At 40.5% G+C, this 21,219-nt stretch overlaps 1 protein-coding gene and 1 pseudogene across 2 annotated transcripts in view; one reads left to right on the top strand and one right to left on the bottom strand.

The window, feature by feature from the left end:
• Window positions 1–6,854, top strand: part of LOC137015311 (zinc finger protein 729-like) — a 343,783-nt pseudogene extending 336,929 nt beyond the window's left edge.
• A 12,975-nt stretch (window positions 6,855–19,829) lies between these two features.
• Window positions 19,830–21,219, bottom strand: part of LOC137015261 (zinc finger protein 729-like) — a 192,106-nt gene continuing 190,716 nt past the window's right edge. For both annotated transcript variants that reach the window (XM_067380111.1, XM_067380119.1), the window contains one exon: window positions 19,830–20,341. In XM_067380111.1, the coding sequence (XP_067236212.1) occupies window positions 20,081–20,341 (261 nt within the window). In that variant the 3' untranslated portion in view covers window positions 19,830–20,080. The remainder of the gene's footprint in view (window positions 20,342–21,219) is intronic.

The raw sequence follows: 21,219 nt of genomic DNA, 5'->3' as shown, positions 1-21,219 counted from the left end.
TTAAAGCAGAGGCTTAGCTGAGGCCGGAACCCTGGCTTACTTTGATAAGAGAGCACCGACCAAGGTCATTGTACAGATGCGCCTGGGGTCCGGTAGGCATTGGGAGCTGTGTTGATTCAAGAACAAAAAAATGGAGAAAGCGTCCCCGTATGTTATGTCAGTCGCAGCTTAACCGAATGTGAACAAAGATACTCACAGACGGAACGCGAAGCATTGTCCTTAGTATGGGCGTGTGAGAGACTCCATCCATACATATATGGGCAAACGTTTGACCTGGTCACTGACCATAAGCCACTTGGAAACTATCTATGGACTGCGGTCAAAACCATGTGCCTTCGCATTGAGAGATGGGTGTTAAGACTACAACCATATGACTTTCGTGTAGTCCACATCCCCGGCAAGCAAAACATAGCAAGATTCACTTTCACGCTTTGGTCTGTAGAAAAATAGGAAAACAGGCACGCATACGTGCATGGAGCTGAGGAGTATGTGCGATTCGTGGGCCGTAAATGCTATCTCCAAGTTACCACTTACGACACAAACTGTGGAAAAAACATCAGGAGTTGATGAAAGAGTTAAGAAAGGTCAGACATGCCATACAAGTTCTGGTTGTTTTGACGAATGCAAGCTTGTATATGCCCACATTGCCAATGAGTTAAGTGTGATTGGACAATTGGTTTTAAGAGGTACACGCATTGTACTACCACAGTCGCTCAGAGCAAGAGCTTTAAACTTAGCTCACGAAGGACATTTGGGTATAGTAGGCACCAAAACAGAACCTTCGAAGCAAAATTATGGTGGCCTGCCATGGGATAAAAGATGCAGAAAGGCATGTTAGGTCATGCCATGCATGCCAACATTGTGATGAGACCTGATAATCCAGAGCCTCTGGAGAATGACCTGCCTTACCTGAAGGCCCTTGGCAGGATCTAGCCACAGACATATTTAAGGTCCTCTGCCAACAGGAGAGTCCATACTAGTGACAGTGGATTACTATGGCAGCTATTATGAGTATGCAATACTCAAGTCTACCACAGCTGATAAAATCATTGACTGTTTTGGAGGAGGTGTTTAGCCGTCACGGGTCTGCCGTGCACCCTCAGATCAGATTGTGGTCCACAATTTTATGTCTAATCAATTTCAACAATTCTGTGAGACAAATGGCATTCAGCATGTAGAAGACAACACCAAGGTGGGCACTGAAAGCAAACGGTGAGGTGGAGAGACAGAATGCGTCTATTCCTGAAACGCATACGGATTGCTCAGGCGGAAGGCCTAGACTGGAAAAAGGAGCTCCACGCAGATATGTAGGCCACCTACAGAGCTAGTTGAACATAACACTACGGGTAGAAGAGTCCTGCTGAATTGCTTTTCAAGAGGAAAATCAGAGGGGGAAACTTCCTGATTTTACCATGCCGCGAAATGATTCAGGAAGTAAGGGATCATGATGCTGAGCAAAAAGGTAAAGCTAAACTTTATGCAGACCACCGCCGCGGGGCAAAGCACTCACAGCTGGATGTGGGGAGATCAGGTTCTGGTGAGACAAGAAAAGATAGACAAACTGACAACTGCATTCAGCCAAGTTCCTTACACCATCGTGTCCAGAAAGGGAAATTCCGTGACCATTGAAGATTCATAGGCAGCACAATACAAAAGGAACACAACGTTCGTGAAAAAAAATTCTTCAAGAGTGATCCTGTTGAGGAAATAACAGATACTCAGTTGTAATGTATATTTCTTTCAATTGTTATTTACACGTTAGGTACGTTCAGGGTACATTTAAAACATGTGGTGAAATCAATATGTGTCCTCGGTTAAAATAGATACATGTAAGAGGAAGTTTACCATTGAAAAAGAAGATATTTATGTTATGTGCATTTTGATATGTCATGTATTGTTTATGACTCAGTTAGGAAATAAGTTTACAACCTTTTCTATGTAATCTCCAAGGATATGTTTAATTCCAAGCAAAGGGGAGATGTCGTGTATCACGTGGTGATGCGTGTGATGTCATGACGTTGGGAATGGGTACGAGTAAAGACAACAAATTGAGTTCACCATCGGTCTGTCTCCATTCTGATTTAATTTGATGTCTTTAGCTGGTATAAGCAAAGATATAACAAATCCCGTTTCCTAACAGCAAACACTCAGAATAAAGTGAGATGATCTGAATGTCTTGTTGAATGAGTGTGTTGATAGTCTGAGGATCATCAATATTAACAGAGAAACTGCTGAAAACACTCTTTATTTCATGTCAATAGTTCCTGTTTTCACCTCATTTATTATGCTGATGTCTTCAGATCTGCTGTAAATTCTGACACTTAAAGCTCATTTCATTGTATCTGTCAACAGACTGAGCAGATTTGATGACCTACAAATATCTGCATTTATTTCTGTTTTTCTTACAGTTCTTCTACAACTTTTCCTAGATATCTGTCATTATTTTTAATGAAGAAACAGAATAAAGTTAGAATTAAGAAACAAAACAGTTTATGAAACAGTTAACTGAATTAGTATCAGTTGCTTTACAGTAGACAGATATACATGCTTTATATAAAAGAAAGAAAGAAAGAAAACTACTTGTCATTATTTAGAACAATAATCATTTTCTGACATTCAAACACTGTATTTAAGGATCACAGTGCAGCCCAAAATACTCTTTCATTGTCATTTTAAATCTTTATACTTTACCACTTTCCTTCAAACCACTAGATTTCACCCATTTGTCAGCAAGAAGATTTTAATCATTTAAAATATAATTAAATTTAGTATGATCTCTTATTCTTTTATATATTTTATTAAGTACAGGTCAAAATAACTGTTGTTTCATTTTTATATTAAATATATCTGTTATACTAAATGATGATGGAACATTAAAACATTTTATTTTCACAACAGTAATTTGAAACATTAAAATAGACACTTGCATTTAATTGGTTTTCTATTTAAAATTGCTTTCGTACATTTAAACACAGTAACTGATCTATTTTTGACTTTGGCAGATCAGCTCCTAACCAATCTTCAGTTCAATAAATGAAGCCCCGCCCACTACAATTCACCCACGAAGCTCCTCCCACATCACTCACATCATCAGTGAAGCTCCTCCCACAGCAGTTCCCCAATAAATGCTGGAATATTCCCATCAGACGAGTATCAGAGCATCAGGAAGAGCTGAAATCTGCAAAGACTGAGTTTATTAAAGAGGACAGTGAGAACATGAGTGATCCAGAACCCTGCAGAATGAAACACACTGAAGATACTGAAGAACAAAGAGGTTGGTGTTTATTCTTCATTCATTCTTGATGCTGAACAACATTCATGATAGAAAGATTCAAGCTCTTCTGCACATTTAGATACACAGTTAAACTATGAAATGAGACATAATGTTCTTTTCTAACAAAAGCTCAGTAAAGGGAAGTTTGAGAAACTTTCATATTGATTGTCAACATCAGATCAAACTAAATATTTATTTCACATTATTTCAATATCTGGTTCACAGTTTGCAAGAGTGTTTCCAGAATTTAGGCATTTTCAATATAGTTTACAACATTGTTATTTTTAGGAATAAACAGTAAAACCAAAATGTTTGAAGTAAATGAACTTTCCAGAATGGCTGACAGGGTTGTAAGTGTAACTTGAGCAAAATCTCTTCTTACAGTAACTTTGGTAACAGGGTAATCATTCATTTGTGTAAAAACCGAGACAATGGATTGAGATTATTTTCTTGTCCTCCCATCATGTTGTAGAGAGAGCCCAGATGATGTCACTTCCTGGGTGTTTTTGAAAGCAGGAAATCATGTCAGAAGTAACAGGGTTGAGTGAATCATGAAGGACACTGATAATAACACATTTAAAGATGCAGTCAGTCTAGACTTTGAGCATGTGAACTTTCTACAGACGCTGAAACTGTCATGATATGATGTCACACTCCGTAAATCTCTTTTAAAACATAAATAACAAATAATAATCATTCCAAAATATTCAATCTACTCCACTTTACTGCAAACTTCACTTGATCTTGTGTTTCTGGTGTCCCACATTCACATGTGTATGAATGGAAGTCAGTGGAAGGAAAAGTCTAGTGTGACCGGTCCTTAATAATTACACAGTTTTAGGAAAATAAATTAAATATCAATCTAAAAGTTGATTTCAAAATATGGCTGTTAATACCACATTAGATATTTTTGTCATTGATCAATTATTTTTAATAGTTCTCACTACAGAAACATGCTCTAATGTTTTAAATATAATAATTGAGTAAAGAGCACACGCCTTGCCCAAACTCTCTTTTCTCCTCTTTTATCTGTGCACCCCTCCCCCCTCCCTCTCCCCTTCATCCCTTCCTCTCCCCCTGATTCAAGACACTGAAAGTTCACTAAGAATGTCTGTAGACGACATAAGATGTTTCTTGTCAATTTATCTTTCCCCTTTCATGTTTGTCAAGGGTCTTTCAGGACAAATGTGGGCAATTTAAAAACAAAAAGAACAATTTCCTTAATCTGAGCGGTTCTCAGATTCCATAATCCTTGGCTACTTTGCCACCTGATCACACACACACACACACACACACACACACACACACACACACACATTGAATGTACTTGATTATACAATGTCAATTGGTTAAAAAAAAAAACTCCTTAATTGGTCCTTTGTGGACAAAAATCGGCACCATAGGGAATGAATGGGGAATACTATATTTCAGAGCAATGTTTTCTTTATTTTCTTAATATTACTTATTGAGAATTATTTAAGGGAAGGTGGCAGAGCAGCTATTTGGGAAATTCTGTATCCAGAAGACCTCCATTCAGTGCTTATTGTCTTAATTCAGTAAATCTTATTTTAATAACCATTTGATATTGGAGTCAGATTAAGCGTAGAGTTAAAGTAAAATTGAAACTAAATTCTAAAAATTAGGTGAACTTCACAGGAGCGCTAAAAAAACACACATTATACCTTCACCCAGACCGCTAGATTCTGCCGTTGGGACGACAGGTGGCTCTTTACAATTGGTTGATTAATCTTAATGTAATTAATTTATGAAAATGCAAATGCATAAAAATGATCAGAATGTTTTATAGCAGTTGTCTATCACAGCAAGGCTCAATTTTATGACCTTTCACTTCACACTTCTCATTTCTCTCTTTAAATTATTTTGATGTACTGGAAATTAAATTACCCTTTTTTCTTTGATTTCAGAGCTGATGGAAGTGAAGGAGGAGATTGAAGAACTGAGTGAAGTGGAAGAGAAACATCATGACAAACCTGGAGAAAAACCTTTGAGTCGCTCAAAGACTAAAAAGACATTTTTTAAAAAAAGAAGAGCCAATAAATCTTTCACTTGCACTCAGTGTGAAAAGAATTTCACAACCAAACAAAGTCTTGATGTTCACATGAGAGTTCATACTGGAGAGAAGCCATTCAAATGTGATCAGTGTGAGAAGAGATTCACATACAAAAGAAAGTCTTAAGATTCACATGAGAGTTCACACTGGAGAGAAGCCATTCACATGTGATCAATGTGGGAAGAGTTTATCAACCAAACAATGTCTTGATGTTCACATGAGAGTTCACACAGGAGAGAAGCCGTTCACATGTGATCAGTGTGGGAAGAGTTTCTCAGTAAAACAATATCTTGAGCATCACATGAGAGTTCACACCGGAGAGAAGCCACACACATGTGATCAATGTGGGAATAGCTTCAGTGAATCTACAAACCTTAAAGAACACATGATGATCCACACTGGAGAGAGACCGTTCACATGTGATCAATGTGGGAAGAGCTTCATACGAAAAGTACATCTAAAGGATCACATGAGAGTTCACAATGGAGAGAAGCCACACACATGCGATCGATGTGGCAAAACATTTGTTGGGTCATCAAAGCTGAAGAGACACCTGACAGTTCATACAAAGGAGAAGCCATATTCATGTTATTTATGTGGAAAGAGTTTTTCATGGCTGCAAAATTTATATAAACATCAGAAAACACACACTGGTGTGAGAGAGTACATGTGCTTTGACTGTGAGAAGATGTTTAATACAGCTGAACATTTAAAACAGCACCAGAGAATTCACACTGGAGAAAAACCTTACAAGTGTTCACACTGTGACAAGAGATTCAGTCAGTTAGGAACACTGAAAAAACACAAGATGATCCACACTGGAGAAAAACCTTACAAGTGTTCACACTGTGACAAGAGATTCAGTCGGTTAGGAACACTGAAAAAACACAAGATGATCCACACTGGAGAAAAACCTTACAAGTGTTCACACTGTGACAAGAGATTTAATCAGTCATCATATCTGAAAAGACATGAGATGATTCACAGCAGAGAGAAGACGCACACGTGTGATCAATGTGGAAAGAGTTTCTCTATTAAAAGTGACCTGAAGATACACATGAAGATCCATGCAGTGGAGAAACCACATCACCACAGTCTGAAATGAAGTAGTTCATCTTGATGTGCTGAACAAGAAAATCTCTTCTGTGTAAGTTAGCCACAGCCAAATCTGTCCTCTCTAGCTTTAGTTGGCCCCATGGGAGACATTTGACTGTTGAGGTGTGTGTGTTGGGGGCAACTGGTGATGAAGAAAAATGCCATGTGGCAATATTGATAATATTTCCATTTTAAACCATGAAGGCGAGCTAGTTGATATCACACAATCAATGTGCAAACTTTGCGTGAGAGTTATGCGGGTGAAGAAGTCTCAAACTCCAGTCAATTATTCACTACAGAAACTGAAAGTAAAAACTGACTGAGCTTTTGGCATCTGTCACTGCATTAACGGCTCATATTCTCTTAGAGATGAATATAAATTATTTTCTTAATATTTCTCTTGTGTCCCATAGTGAGAGAAAAAAAAAATGTATCTTTCGTGAATCAAGAAGTATTTTGTGTTAAACAAGTTGTCTTTTAACCCTTTCGCACGTAAGTTTAAAATATTCCGGCTTAGCCCCCAGCATGAGTTTTTTAAGGTGACCGTTATTTAGAACGTATCACTTTATTGTTTCCATGGTGACACATCATTGCTTGTCACGTATTACACCACAGGACTGTATGAATGATGATCTGCTTTTATTTCGTTTTTCCTTTTTTATTCAAAATATTCACAAATTTGTTAACTATAGCATGAAATATCTGATATTCTGATTGTCAAATGGATGTGTTTTGCTTTATAATGATCGCGTTAGTTGAGCTGCATGCGCAATGGGCGCTGCCATGTTAGTTTGTGCCACACAGAGAATCGGATCTGTTAGATTTACAACCCGTGAATTTATCCACTTCTCCCAAAATACATGAAAGTAAGTGAGTCGGTGAACTGAGGAAGAATAGAGTAAGCTTTTAAGTTACATTCACAATGTGTATCTGATATGAATAAAACATGTGGTCTAATTATTATGGAAAGTGTTGTTATTTCCACTTCTATAGACATCATATTGTATTTTACAAACTCTAAATGTATTGTTTTGTTAGTACTCATGTGTATTTAAATGTCTGAAACCTAAAATAATCATTATTTGGTTAAAAACACTGCATAAATGTGATAAATGAAAAGTGCTGCGGGCGTCCGTCTCTGGTTTAGTTCCAGCCAAAGCGCGCAAGCATATTTGAATTTGGCAGTTGATCACGTGATGCACTGAACGTTCTAATCACACCGGTGTGATCGTTCGCTCCTAGGACCAGCCAAGACTGATCACACCGGTGATCGTACACGTCAAAGGGTTAAATGAGGAGTATGCCATCTAACTAATCTTTTATTATCCTCGCTGTGCATTGGTTATGTGGCGATGCGCTATGATATTGCGGGGCAAATGAATTGCAATGTTAATTTAATAATAAAAGTAGCATTTAAAACAATTACCTGTTTTAACGATTACCCGGCATCAAAACGATTACCTGTTTTATCCAAATCCACATGCATGTACTGTTCAATATTCAGTACTGCAATGTCCGAGTCTCTCCTGTCTCATGATGTTTCTCATGTGTACGGTGTTCATATTAGGACTTCCTCACACCTCAGTCATACAACGAAAAGGAGTCATGCCTCAGACTAAAGGGCATCAGTCATTGGACAAAACGGCATCGTGCCTCAGACTGAAAGGCTTCAGGTCTCAGGAAAAATGGCGTCAGGTGTCAGGTCTCGTACAATTAGGCATCGAACTAAACAGCCTCAGACCAAAGGCATCAGACAAAATGGCCTCAGACTAAAAGGCATCAAACTCAAAGGCATCAAACTCAAAGGCATCAGACGAAACGGACTTAGAAAGAAGCGAATTGCCCCACCTCAATGTGATGTCACGTGCACGCAGTGTTCTGTTAAATGTTACACTAAGTTGTATAAAACATATCCCACTGAGATTATTTTGTAAATTTGTATTATTCACTACTTTATTTGCATTTAGGCTATAAAAAGTTAGCAAAATAACACATTGCAACTACCTTGCATTAGCCCAGTTCTGTCAACACTGCATTGGCTTCCTTTTAAACGTTGTATAGATTTTAAAATCTTGCTAATTACATACAAAGCACTAAATGGTTTAGCTCCCCAGTACCAGAGCGAGCACTTAAAGCATTATAGTCCTTCACATTTATTGCGATCTCAGAATTCAGGCCAGTTGATAATACCTAGAATATCAAAATCAACCGCAGACGGTAGATCATTCTCCTATTTGGCACCTAAACTCTGGAACAATCTTCCTAGCATTGTTCGGGAAGCAGACACACTCTGTCAGTTTAAATCTAGACTAAAAACGCATCTCTTTAACCTGGCATACACATAACACATTATCAATTTATATTTTAAAATCCATTAATGGATTATTAGGCTGCATAAATTAGGTCAGCCGGAACCAGGAACACTTCCTATAACACCTGATGTACTCGTTACATCAGAAAAAGAATGGCATCCACGCTAATATTAGTCTTTCTGTTTATCCCGAGGTTTACCGTAGTCAACCGGATTTGGGCCGTATCCAGGTGAGATCGAGGACCTGCGCCTTAACATGTACCACAACGCAGCCCTGAAGTATCAGCAAAGATTGAGTCAACTAGATCAGCCATTGCGAAGGCCTTGTAGCATATGTACAAATATTAGAATGGGCAATAAAATCTGGAATCTTCAGAATGCTGTTAACCTGCTGAACTGTGTTGAAAATCTCTCACCGGCTCTGGCAGGGCTGCGAAAGACGAGCACCTTTGGCACGTCCATGGACCCTCTGAGGTAAAACAGAGGGCCCCACTTCCTAGCTCTTGGGACATCAAAGGTCCCCTCATGTGGACTAAGTGCCAGATCACATTCCAATATACACCACACACATACAGACACATACAGACACACAAACATGCATTGAAGACTGTATGTGTAAAATATAATTATGCCTAAATGTAACCGCCGTCGTATGTCAAATTGCATATAGTTATTCCCACTGTATAAACTTAGCTTGGATTGTAGTTGTGCTAGTGTAATTTCTAATGATACTATTGTCTGTAAACCATAACTTCTTTTATATGCTTTTTCTGATCTCGAGTTTGGTCTTGTTTTAAAGCTCTTGCTACCTCTCATTCACTGAGATATGTCATATAGTTGCAAAATGCACTGTTCTATTTGTTAATGGTACTATGAAGGAAAATGCACCCTGATCTAACATGTCATAAATTATGTAAATCAAGACAAGACAAGACAAGACAAAGGAAAATTTGCCCGCCAACTTTGCACCTATGTCATTGGCTATTCCACCTCAAGGAGGTGTGTCGGCTTGTCTGTCATAAAAGAGGAGCACCAGGATTTTCCTGTGTGTTCTCCCGATTGCCCTGAATCATCTCTCGCCCACTCAAGCACGTCTCTCCTGGACGCTTCCATCGCGCTCATCTTTCGGGACCACCATCTCACCGGCAAAAGTAACTTTCACGTCCTCTGTTTAAACCCTCCCGCAGAAACGGAAGAAGCCAATGAACTGCAGCAGCACTGAACTGAAACTCATCATGCAAAACTGATGCAAGTACCGTTTCTGAGATAATGAAACTGATTTCTGTGATGGCTCTCAAGGACTGTTAGCAAAAAACTGTTTGTAAGTTTGCCACCTCTCTTCTCTCTTTCCCTTTCTTTACTTTCACTTCTGTATATATGTATCTGCCCTGTGTATAGCCGTATAACCTCTGTAGTAGTAGTTTTCATATATTAAACACATTGTATCCATGCTCGATTGTTCTTTTGCTCATTCAACAAAAACCAGGTCACTTTAACATTTCGATCCTATCCTTGCTTCACGTTTGGATGCTAGAATAGGAAGTCTTTCTCGTGGCCAGAGAAAAACCTTCCTTTTTATAATATTCTGTGAGGAGCTAACGGTTTGCTGGACAAACTAATAGTTTCTCTAAATGATTATTAAACCAGAACTAATCATATATGTAATTGATTATAATTCGTTGTAATTAATACACAATATATGTTTAATTCCCCCTTGGGTCAATATATGCATCATAATTAATCATAAAGCTTTATGATTTATTATATTCATATATTTTACCCATAAATTGATTAATAACTGTACGATTTTGCTACAGCCTCATTGAAACGACAGCCAGTGGCACAGTTCCTCAACAAACCGTCCATACCGGTGTGATGAATACAATCCTCAACTGGATTGAACTGGAATAAATACTTTGAATATTGCGATCCTATCGGACTTATGATAGCTTGCGATCCTATCGGGCTTATGATAGCTACCTGAATCGTAACAAAGCACTGTTTGCCAGAGGAGAACTGGCCCCCTGACTATGCCTGGTTTCTCCCAAGGTTTTTTTCTCCATTTTAACACCTATTTGCCACCTGTTTGCCACCTGATGTCACCTGTTGGAGTTTGGGTTCCTTGCCACTGTGGCCTTTGGCTTGCTTAGTTGGGGACACTTGACATTTGATATTCAATAGTGCTTTGATCTGCCTGCATTGACACCATTTTCTTTAAGAGCTGCTGTGCAGCTAAAATTATATACCAATTATCACTGTAAAGCTGCTTTGACACAATCTGCATTGTAAAAAGCGCTATATAAATAAGCATCCAAAGCCCTAATTGGGCAAAGCAGATTACATTTCTCCTGATCCGAATTTACAAAAGGAGGAGGACAGAAAGCCTGAAGTACTATGGGACTTGGGACGTTGGTGGGGACCTTTGGCACAAAGCACAAAGCCTTCACCATACCAGGCGCAAATTCCAGGCACGAAGGAGCAACTGACAGTGCTTGTGAATCTCCTATTCTCTTAAGAGACAAAATTGCCAAAAGGAATATCGTTTTTAGAGTAAGGAACTTCTCTGATACCTCTTCTAGTGGTTCGAAGGGAGCCTCAGCTAACCCCTCTAACACTATAGCTAAGTCCCGAGAAGGAGTTCTTGTACGCACTACAGGCCTCAACCTCCGCGTGTCACAAAGGAAGCGTATGACAAGGGAGTCTCGACTCACCGAGGAATCCCCTATAGCAGGGGTACTCAACAGGCGGCCTGCGGGCCGCATCCGGCCCGTCAGCATTAAATTTGTGGCCCGCATCATGCTATAGTTAATGTATTTTTATTATAATTTGCGTCCAAAAATAGCGTGAATATTACTTCTTTTTTTACACGTACACTACTAGGGTAGGCGTACAGTGCGCGTGACGCTGTAATCATCAGCAGAGAACGCATATAGTGTACGCGCGCAGCACAGTTTTCTAACCGCAAAGAACAATATAAACTGAAGGCACTTTGCATGCGCGCATTGAATAGTTTTTGCACTAATTTAGTTTGCTCGTTTGAGGGGATTAAAAGATACCAGCAACTCTAATTTTAAACAAGTACAAAGACATTGTATTGTAACTATTTGAGCGAAAAAGACTAGACAAGCATGAATCTCTCTAGTGCGCATGTGTCGAGCACTTGTGTTCGTGAACGCCATCAAAGGCTCGAGGCTGTGCGCGCAAGTAAAAACCAAAGTAACCTTATTTTTCCATGATGAAATGCAGTTGACATTCCTCAAACTTTGCAGTGTGTAAGTTGCCGAGCATCATGAAAAACAAACCTTTTATTCTTAATGTCAATGTGTTATAAACAGAAAGCAAGCAGCGCTCCCATTACAGATCTGTCATCACATCGAGCTCACAGAGAATATCTTATTTATCATGTTTACAACGTTGGTTATAGTTAGATAATTCATGAGATTGTGATTGAACATTTAAAAAAAAAAAAAAAAAAAAAAAAAAGATTTTTTGATTCTGACCAAATTAAAAGGTAGGTAATAATAATACAAATAATAAAACATTTATTCTCTGAGTATAAATAGGTGCTATAAAAAGTGTTAAAAAGGTGCAATGGAGTATAATGGAGTATAAAAAGACTATAAAAAAGTGCAATGTTTTCGTGTTACGGACAAACTCTCATCAGCCAGTGAACAACAGCCATACCTTAAATTTCTTGTGAAAACAATGCAGACATTTCAAATGAATAAGGATTTATTTTCATCAGTTCTTGTTTTTCTTTATGCATTTGTACATTAAGAATACAGCAAAACAGGTTATTAATCATTTTTTTAAATGCCATTTATCATGTTAAGTGACACTTTAAAAAGGACACCATACTATTAAGGCTTAGCTAGATAATAAACTGCACTTTTAGTAAATAAACAGTAAAACTACAAATAATGTCTTAAGTAGGCCTAAATAAATGTCTTACGATCCAAGTTATAATTTGTGGCCCTTCGCGTTTCATTTGGTTAAAATGCGGCCCTCTTGGCCTCTGAACTTGAGTACCCCTGCCCTATAGGAACATGATAAGCAAAAATGGCTGCTATATAAACCTTCAAAGTTGAAGGAGATAAACCTTCCGAGAATTTCTCTTGGAGGAACTGAAGCACAAGGCTGATAGATGACTGGACAGGGTCCACATTATGTTGACTACACCATATAGAAAACAATTTCCATTTATAAGTATACAGCTTCCTTGTGGAGGGAGCTCTGGAATGAAGAATGGACTCCACAACCTCGGTTGGGAGACTGGAATCTATGAGCCTTGCCTCTTCAGAGGCCAGGCCCACAGCTTCCATAATTCCGGGCGGGGATGGAGTATTGTGCCGCCCGCTTGGGACAGGAGATCCTGCCTGAGAGGAAGCTCCATCAGAGAGCCGTCTAATAGAGATATTAGGTTCGCAAACCATATCCTCGTTGGCCAGGGGTGCTGGATGTGAGAGGGAGTACCACAGTGGACACTGGGTTGTCTCTCCTGAAGCAAATAGGTCTACTTCCGCTTGACCGAAATTTTTCCAAATGAGCTCCACCACCTCGGTGTGGAGTCTCCATTCCCCGGGCCTCAGCCTCTGCCTCGACAGGGTGTCTGCTCCCACATTTAGATGTTCAGGAATATATGCGCTTTCAGTGAGAGGAGCTTCCCTGGGCCCACAGGAGGATCAGACGGGCCAAGTTGCAAAGTCAGCGAGACCGCAGATCCCCCTGATGGTTTATATATGAGACCACCGTCGTGTTGTCTGTGCGGACCAACATGTGATGGTCCCTCAGGTCTGGGAGGAAGTGTTTCAATGAAAGAAATACTGCCATCATCTCCAGACGATGTATGTGTCAGGAGAGCTGATGGTCCTCCCATAGACCCTGAGCTGAGCGACCACTCATGATCGCCCCCAGCCCGTGAGGGAAGCATCTGTCGTAAGCATTACACGACGACAAGAAGTCCCCAATACGGGTCCCTGGGACAGGAACCAAGGATTTTTCCACATGACCAGAGCACGAAGGCATCGCCGCATGACTTTGATCATGCGAAATGGATTTCCCCTCTGAGAAAACCCCTTGGTCCTGAGCCACCACTGTAAGGCCCAATCCCAATTCTACCCCTTACCCCTTCCCCTTTGTTTCGCGCGTTCACGTGAAGGGGTAGGGGTGTCCCAATTCTCATTTGGTTGGAGGGGAAGGGGTAGGGGGAAGGGCCAGGTAGCCCTTCAAACGAAGATTTTTCGGGACCACACTTCAGACGAAGGGGTATGATAAATTTCCAACATGGCTGACCGAGCGAGCAGAGAGACCAATAAATGTAAGTATTTTTTTACGGTAAACAGTATTTTAGTAATAAATAATCACTTGTTTTATGTTGCCTTTTATCTTGTGTTCATGTATACGGTTATGTTCTCCGAAAAAAGATTAGTTAAAATCGCTATGAAAAAAGTTTGCTAATGTTTTTTACTTTATGATAGTTCCACAACATATTTTTTATATTTTATTGAAACCCGCGTTGATTTGACAACATAAATTCAAATCCGGTGGCAACTAACTTGTTTTTTTGCCGCATGCCTGATTAATGTATTGTTTTGTTGTGGTTACGTCCATAAATACGCGTACGTTACATGATATAAACAAAAAGTGCAGTTTGCGTGCTTATTCATCAGTATTGTATGTTCTGTATCAACCAGGGACTCCTGAGGAAACACGCAGGCTCATACGTTTTCGAGCAGAAAACAAGTAGCGTTTCTTGAAATCGAAATACACAGCAAAACAACTTTGGGAGTGAGTCATCTGTTAAACGTTTATGTTGCTTGTGCAGAGATCACTACAGCTATCGATGGCATCTTAAGGGGCTCACAGTCGCACACCGGGCGTGAAGCTCAGCGCCGCGACATGTCTTAAAATTCGAATGCATTGTTTTCTGGGCGCCGCAGACAGGCGGCGAATGTCGCCGCCGGTGTGCGTACACTCATAAAAAACAATGCATTCGAATTTTAAAGACGTGTCATGGCGCTGCGCGGCGCTGAGCTTCGCATCCGGTGTGCGAGCCCCTTTAGAAGTGTGTGATAAACATCGGCGCATCTATGACGTAGGAGCTAGCGACGACTTATGATGACGTGTAACGGTCTAGTAGTGGTGTCCCATTTCTTAGGGGAATATTTTAAGCCCCACCCCTTGACACTCTGTTTCAAGGGGCAAGGGGAAGGGGTAGGCGAAGGGGAAGGGGTATAAAATAGAATTGGGATTGGGCCTAAGGGTCTCATGTGCAGAAGGCCAAAAGGTATCACGTTGGACGCAGCTGCCATCAGACCCAACAGTCTCTGAACTGTTTTACTTATTTGACTTACCTAACTCACCCCATTCACGGCCCCGAGAATGGAACTCACACGAGCAGGGGATAGATATGCCTGCATCATAGTGAAATCCCAAACTACCCCTAAGTAGTTGGTAATTTGACTCTGAGCCAGCACACTTTTCTTGGCATTGAGCCTCAGTCCAAGCATCTTCATGTGCGACAGAACAACATCTCAATGTTGAACTGCCAACTGTTCTGTTTGAGCTAGTATCAACCAATCGTCGATATAGTTCTGTGCGCGGATGCCATGGAGTCTCAGCGGAGCCAGTGCTGCATCCACGCACTTCGTGAACATGCGGGGTGATAGAGATAGGCCGAAGGGAAGAACCTTGTATTGGTAAGCTTCGCCCCTGAAAGCAAACCTGAGGAACTTCCTGTAAAAAAGGATGGATGGATACATGAAAGTATGTGTCTTTCAGGTCTATCGCCACAAACCAGTCCTCGGACCTGATTTGTGGGACAATCTGTTTGAGTGTAAGCATTTTGAACTTCAATTTTCGTATAGATCGATTTAACACACATAAATCTATGATCAGACACAACCCTCCATCCTTCTTTGGAACAATGAAGTAACGGCTGTAGAAGCCTGACATTTTGCTGGGAGGAAGAATCCTTTCTATAGCTCCTTTTTGCAAAAGCATCATAACCTCTTGTTCCATAACCAGAGACTCTGGGGCCACCACTGTGGGAAGGACCCCATTGAACCTGGGCGGTCGAGAACCAAACTGTATTCTGTAACCCTGTTCTACCATGAGCAGCACCCATTTCGAAATATTCGGGAGACGTTTCCATTCTTCCATAAATTCTACCAGTCTCTCGGGACTGGCCTCTGGTGTTTTTTGAACACTTGGCGCATTGGTCTGACGCACAATGGGTGGCAGACATTTGATATTTTAATAACCGAACCCCTCCGGAGAGGGCTGCCCTTGTGAGTCCTGGACGGCTGGCGTCAGGACTTCTTCTTCTTTGAAGCCTTCCGGGAGATAATGACGTCCTCAAATCCGTCCTACCCCCAGAAAGCTTCACCTGTGCTGACCAACCCGGTCCCCAAGCTTTCTGCTTGCAGACTCGGGCGAGAGATAGCTCGCAAGCATCTCTTCAACCCGAGGCATTGCCCCGTAGCCATGGTGTTTCAGCCCCATGATGTTACTGTATGTTGACGTTTGGGGGCTGAAAACACGGTACTGAACTGGTCTATTCCAAGACTTCGACAACTCAGTGTGGAGGTCGGGAAAGAACGGCAGACCCCGACGCTGGGGTAGTGACCGTGCGGGGAGAAAGCTTATCGACTGCCCTAGTCACTACCTCCAGTAGCTCCTCATAATCTGGAGATGAGGATGGCGGTTCCTCATCACCAACCTCGACGCTCACCACATCAAGCTCCTCAGAGGAAGATACGTTGAGCGCCAGTGTCTCCCTCCGGGGAGAAGAAACCGCAGCGCGTGCTTCCACCACCAAAGGAGAGACACTGGGTCTGGCAGGTAAGGGAAGAGATAAGGCAGAGCCCGTCTCAACCCCTTCTACCAGTTCCATTTGTGAACCCCACGAATACAGCCTTCGTTGTGCCTCAGCAGCAGCGGGACCAGATCCGCGGGGAACGCCGGCCGCAGCACGCTCCTCAAAGAGTGCCTGCCGTGATCTCAGGACTCTGAGAGTAAGCCGGTCACAGTGAACACAGACAGCTCCCTCGAGAGCTGCCTGTGCATGCTCGGCTCCCAGGCAGCTTACACACATCTTGTGTGCGTCCCCACCCGAGATGAATCGAGTGCAGGAAGGCACACACTTCCTAAACTGCCGCTTGTCCTGTTTTGTGTATATATATATATGTGCTTGCTGATTCTTGTCCTCAGACAAAGATATCAGAACGTAATAAAGACAGACAACACCAAATAAGACACACAAGATACAGATAGCGCTTGCTGAAGACAACAGAAGCTAGCGTTCTTTGTTCTGGTTATGCTTTATAGTTTCCTGGTCCGTGACGTCACCCGCCTCTGACGTCTCGTCTCATCATTGGTTGGATACAGAAGTGCTTCATGACGCAATCGCGACTTATTAAGTGATGGATGATTTCAAAACACTGCTTCAGAAAGCATCGGATCATAAATTAATCAGTGTATCGAATCACAGTTCGGATCGTGGGTCAAACTCACGATCACTTTGGCGCTCCGATCAGCAGATTCGGTAGTTCAGACTTGACAAGTGTGACTCCCTGAGGACACAAGTCCGGTGATTCATGATACAACAGCGTACTTGATAACATCACTCAGCTCACTCTGGCTACTCCAGTTAAGTACTCTCTGTAAGTATATTTTAGGCAACCATACAATGAAATATGCTATAAAACACCACTCTTTTTTGTTTTCATTTAAAAAAATCTTAAACATATTAATAGCCATGCATGTAGTTTAGGCAACACATTCATCAATTATCTTCACTGCATGTACAATTATAACCAAACAAACTATAAAACACAGCTCTTCCTCTTTTTGTTTACATTTTAAAAAAAAATTAAATATGTGTCCAGGTAATATGTGATCCGTCACGGAAACCAGGGACACAAGTCGGCAGCACAACTCTCGAGCAAACTGAGAAAGAAGCATTTTTTTTCAAAATTGGTGATTTTCGTTTTTTTGCAGAATCTGTTAGTTGAGATCATGAAGAAGCCTTTCCGTGTTTGAGATAGCAGTATTGGTATATTTAAAAGTGTACATTTTGAGGTCGAAATCAGCTTGTTTTTCGGAGATTAGGCACGCAGTAGGGGCGTGTCATTGTCTGTGTGTATTTCCATACTGGGAAGCGTGGCTACTTATTATGCAGCGCTCTGGCCGGCTCTAGCTGATATCAAAATTCAATGAAGATCCGTGGCCGTTACACCGAAAATGTTTTGAAGTACTTCTTCGACAAGCCGGATGCTTATGAACAAGCGCTCACTGATTCTGAAGATGATCTGAGCGACGATGAAAGCGGCAAAATAAGACATTACCTCTCTGGAGTCGGGTAACGCGCCGGCGCATTTTGCAGGATTTTTTTCACATTGCAGCAAAACAGACTTAAAATACTCCGTCATTTTTGGTCATAGAGACATAAGTAATATATCAATTGAAACTATAGAATGTCTTCTTTTATTTGTATACACTCAGAGTAAAAACACAATGTTGTGCTTTTTGAAAAATAAAGAAAACTAACAGGATGCGTGATCTCTCGTCTCCCTCTGAACGAAGTCCAATCTGATAGTTCTCAGAAAATGAACAGTGAATACTAATCACAAAAAAAATTATACTTATGTCTGAAAAAACGTTGAAATGTCAAGTTTTAAATCGTGTAAGTCAAATCGAAAACAAACATTCTGTGTTTATGTAATCTGTATGAAAAGAGAGCCATGTCAGAAGTCCGTGATTCAGCTCATTATCCGCTAATGTGGCCACGCCCATGGAGCCAGCGCTATTCAGAGGCAAATTCAGAGGCAATACATGCATACATCGTCTCAATCGTGTATTTATTGTCTTGAAAAGTGTTTTGAATAGCCATAGTTAGCGATCTCTGGCCTCTGTTAGTTCGGTTATTTCCTAGATTGCCTATTCTTCTTTAGCAGGCATTTGTGGACTAAAGCTGTACAGAGCACCCTCCGGCTGCAAGTAGCCTATGAATTTAAAACACCAGCGCTCATAGTGATGACAAAAAATATTGAAGAAATATTATTCCTCTGTATAGAAAATTGACATAAACATATGAGTATCCATCAATATTTCTCCAAATGTACATGCTTTTAAGCTAAAGGCCTATATGAAATGCCATAGAGGTAACATTGTTCAGACACTTTGCATCACAGAAATACATTAGGCTATATTTTAAAGTACATAATACCATTATTTTAAATTGTAATAATATGTCACAGTATTGCTGTTTTTTCTGTATGTTTGATATACACCATCACAGAGGGTTTTTTCACAGCCTACCTGACTGAAAGGCCTCATTATTATGCAAGTCATTTCAGGTCATTATTATGTGATTCTTTTGTTTTCTCATGCGGTATGCAGTCCATGCAGCTTTACAGGGTGTATGGCTTATCTAAATGAGATGTAAATGAGCCCTATTGTCACTCCCAGCAGGTGAGAACAGGTGAGAACTGCAACTTTAGAGGCGTTTTTCTCCCTATAGAGCTTTCAAATGGCCACAACTTCTCCAAATATTATCAGATTTCCATGTGTTACACATCGTTGGAAAGCTTGGAGACTACACTTTCAGAATCTGTGAATAACTCAAAATGCCCCAGAACCGACTTGTGTCCCTACTTTCCGTGACTGGTCACATATGTGCAAATAGTCTGCAAACATAAAACACAACACTGTTTCTTTTTGTTAGTTTTAATGATCATTAATAACCATTAGAAAAGTATAAGGAAAAGGTATAAGAAGCTGCAATAAGAAATAAAGCAAACAATTCAGTCAAATGTACAAAGTCAACGCTCTAGTAGGCTACAACGGTAAAGTTTACCTACAAATTATAGATTCATGAGACCAAAGATCGCCCATTATATATATACAAAAGATGAAATATATCTCATGTTTAACCACTACAGAGACATCAGAGCCAGTGGCAATCATCAGAAGGACTAGCCGAGGTAAGACTCGATAAAAGGGGCGGATCAAGAACACATCCGAGGATTTGAACTGTACTATGCTAGATGTGAACTTTGAATTGGATCAGAACTTGGGCAGCAACTGATGAATTTCACACGAACAGACAAGAACGCATATTGAGAAACGGCTAACTATGAATAAATGAATGAATGAAGCATTTATATAGCACTGAACTATGTACTACTGTATGTACACAATCACATCAGGGGTCGCTCCTCATCCACAACCTGGATAATTCAACAGCAGACACAGAGCAACAGCGCCAACTATGGGTGGAGAAGAGAGATTTGGCTAAGTCTCTTCTGAGTCTCTTCTGTGTCTCTTCTCAGCTGTGGTGATGTGGTTTCTCCACTGCAGGGATCTTCATGTGTATCTTCAGGCGACTTTTAATAGAGAAACTCTTTCCACACTGATCACACGTGTGTGGCTTCTCTCTGCTGTGGATCATCTCATGTTTTTTCAGATGTCCTAACCGACTGAATCTCTTGTCACAGTGTGAACACATGTAAGGTTTTTCTCCAGTGTGGATCTTCTCATGTCTTTTCAGATTTGATGACTGATTGAATCTCTTGTCACAGTGTGAACACTTGTAAGGTTTTTCTCCAGTGTGAATTCTATGGTGCAGTTTTAAACAGTTTGCTGTAGTAAACATCTTCTCACACTCAAAACACACATACTCTCTCACACCAGTGTGTGTGTTCTGATGCGCATGTAAATATTTCAGCAGTGAAAAAACTCTTTCCACACACAGAACATGAATGTGGCTTCTCCTTCATATGAACTGTCAGGTGTTTCTTCAGGACTGATTCTAGAAGAAATGTTTTGCCGCATTGATGACATGTGAACGGTCTCTCTCCAGTATGAATTCTCATGTGAACATCAAGACTGTGTTTGTTTGAGAAACTCTTTCCACACTGAGTGCAGTTTGCAGATTTCTCGGCTCTTCTTTTCTTTAAAAATGTCTTTTTAGTCTTTGAGCGACTCAAAGGTTTTTCTCCAGGTTTGTCATGATGTTCCTCCTCCACTTCACTCAGTTCTTCACTCTCCTCCTTCACTTCCATCAGGTCTGATATGAAAGAGAAAAAAGATTAATTTAATTTTCATTGAATCAAAATAAAATAAAATAAAAAGGTCATAAAATTGAGACTTGCTGTGATAGACAACTGCTATAAACTATCCCGATCATTTGGTGCAGTTGCATTTTCATAAATTAATTGCATATGTCCCTGAAACTTTAACATTAATCTTACAATTGTTCAGACTCACCGGTCATCTCAACGACACAATCCAGAGGTCTGGGTGAAGGTATAATGTGTGTATGTCTTTTCAGCGCTCATGTGATGTTCATCAGCTCTGAAATTAATGAAGAAAAACAAATAGTCATTTAATTTTCAGTACATCAAAATAAAATAAAACTTGCTCAAACTTGCTAGATTCCAGTAAGACCAGACATCCAAAACCTAA

This window comes from Chanodichthys erythropterus, chromosome 3 (genome assembly GCF_024489055.1).
Source record: "Chanodichthys erythropterus isolate Z2021 chromosome 3, ASM2448905v1, whole genome shotgun sequence".
Classification (NCBI taxonomy): Eukaryota; Metazoa; Chordata; class Actinopteri; order Cypriniformes; family Xenocyprididae; genus Chanodichthys; species Chanodichthys erythropterus.
The sequence above is the reverse complement of the archived record's forward strand: the minus strand, read 5'-3'. Positions and strand labels throughout refer to the sequence as shown.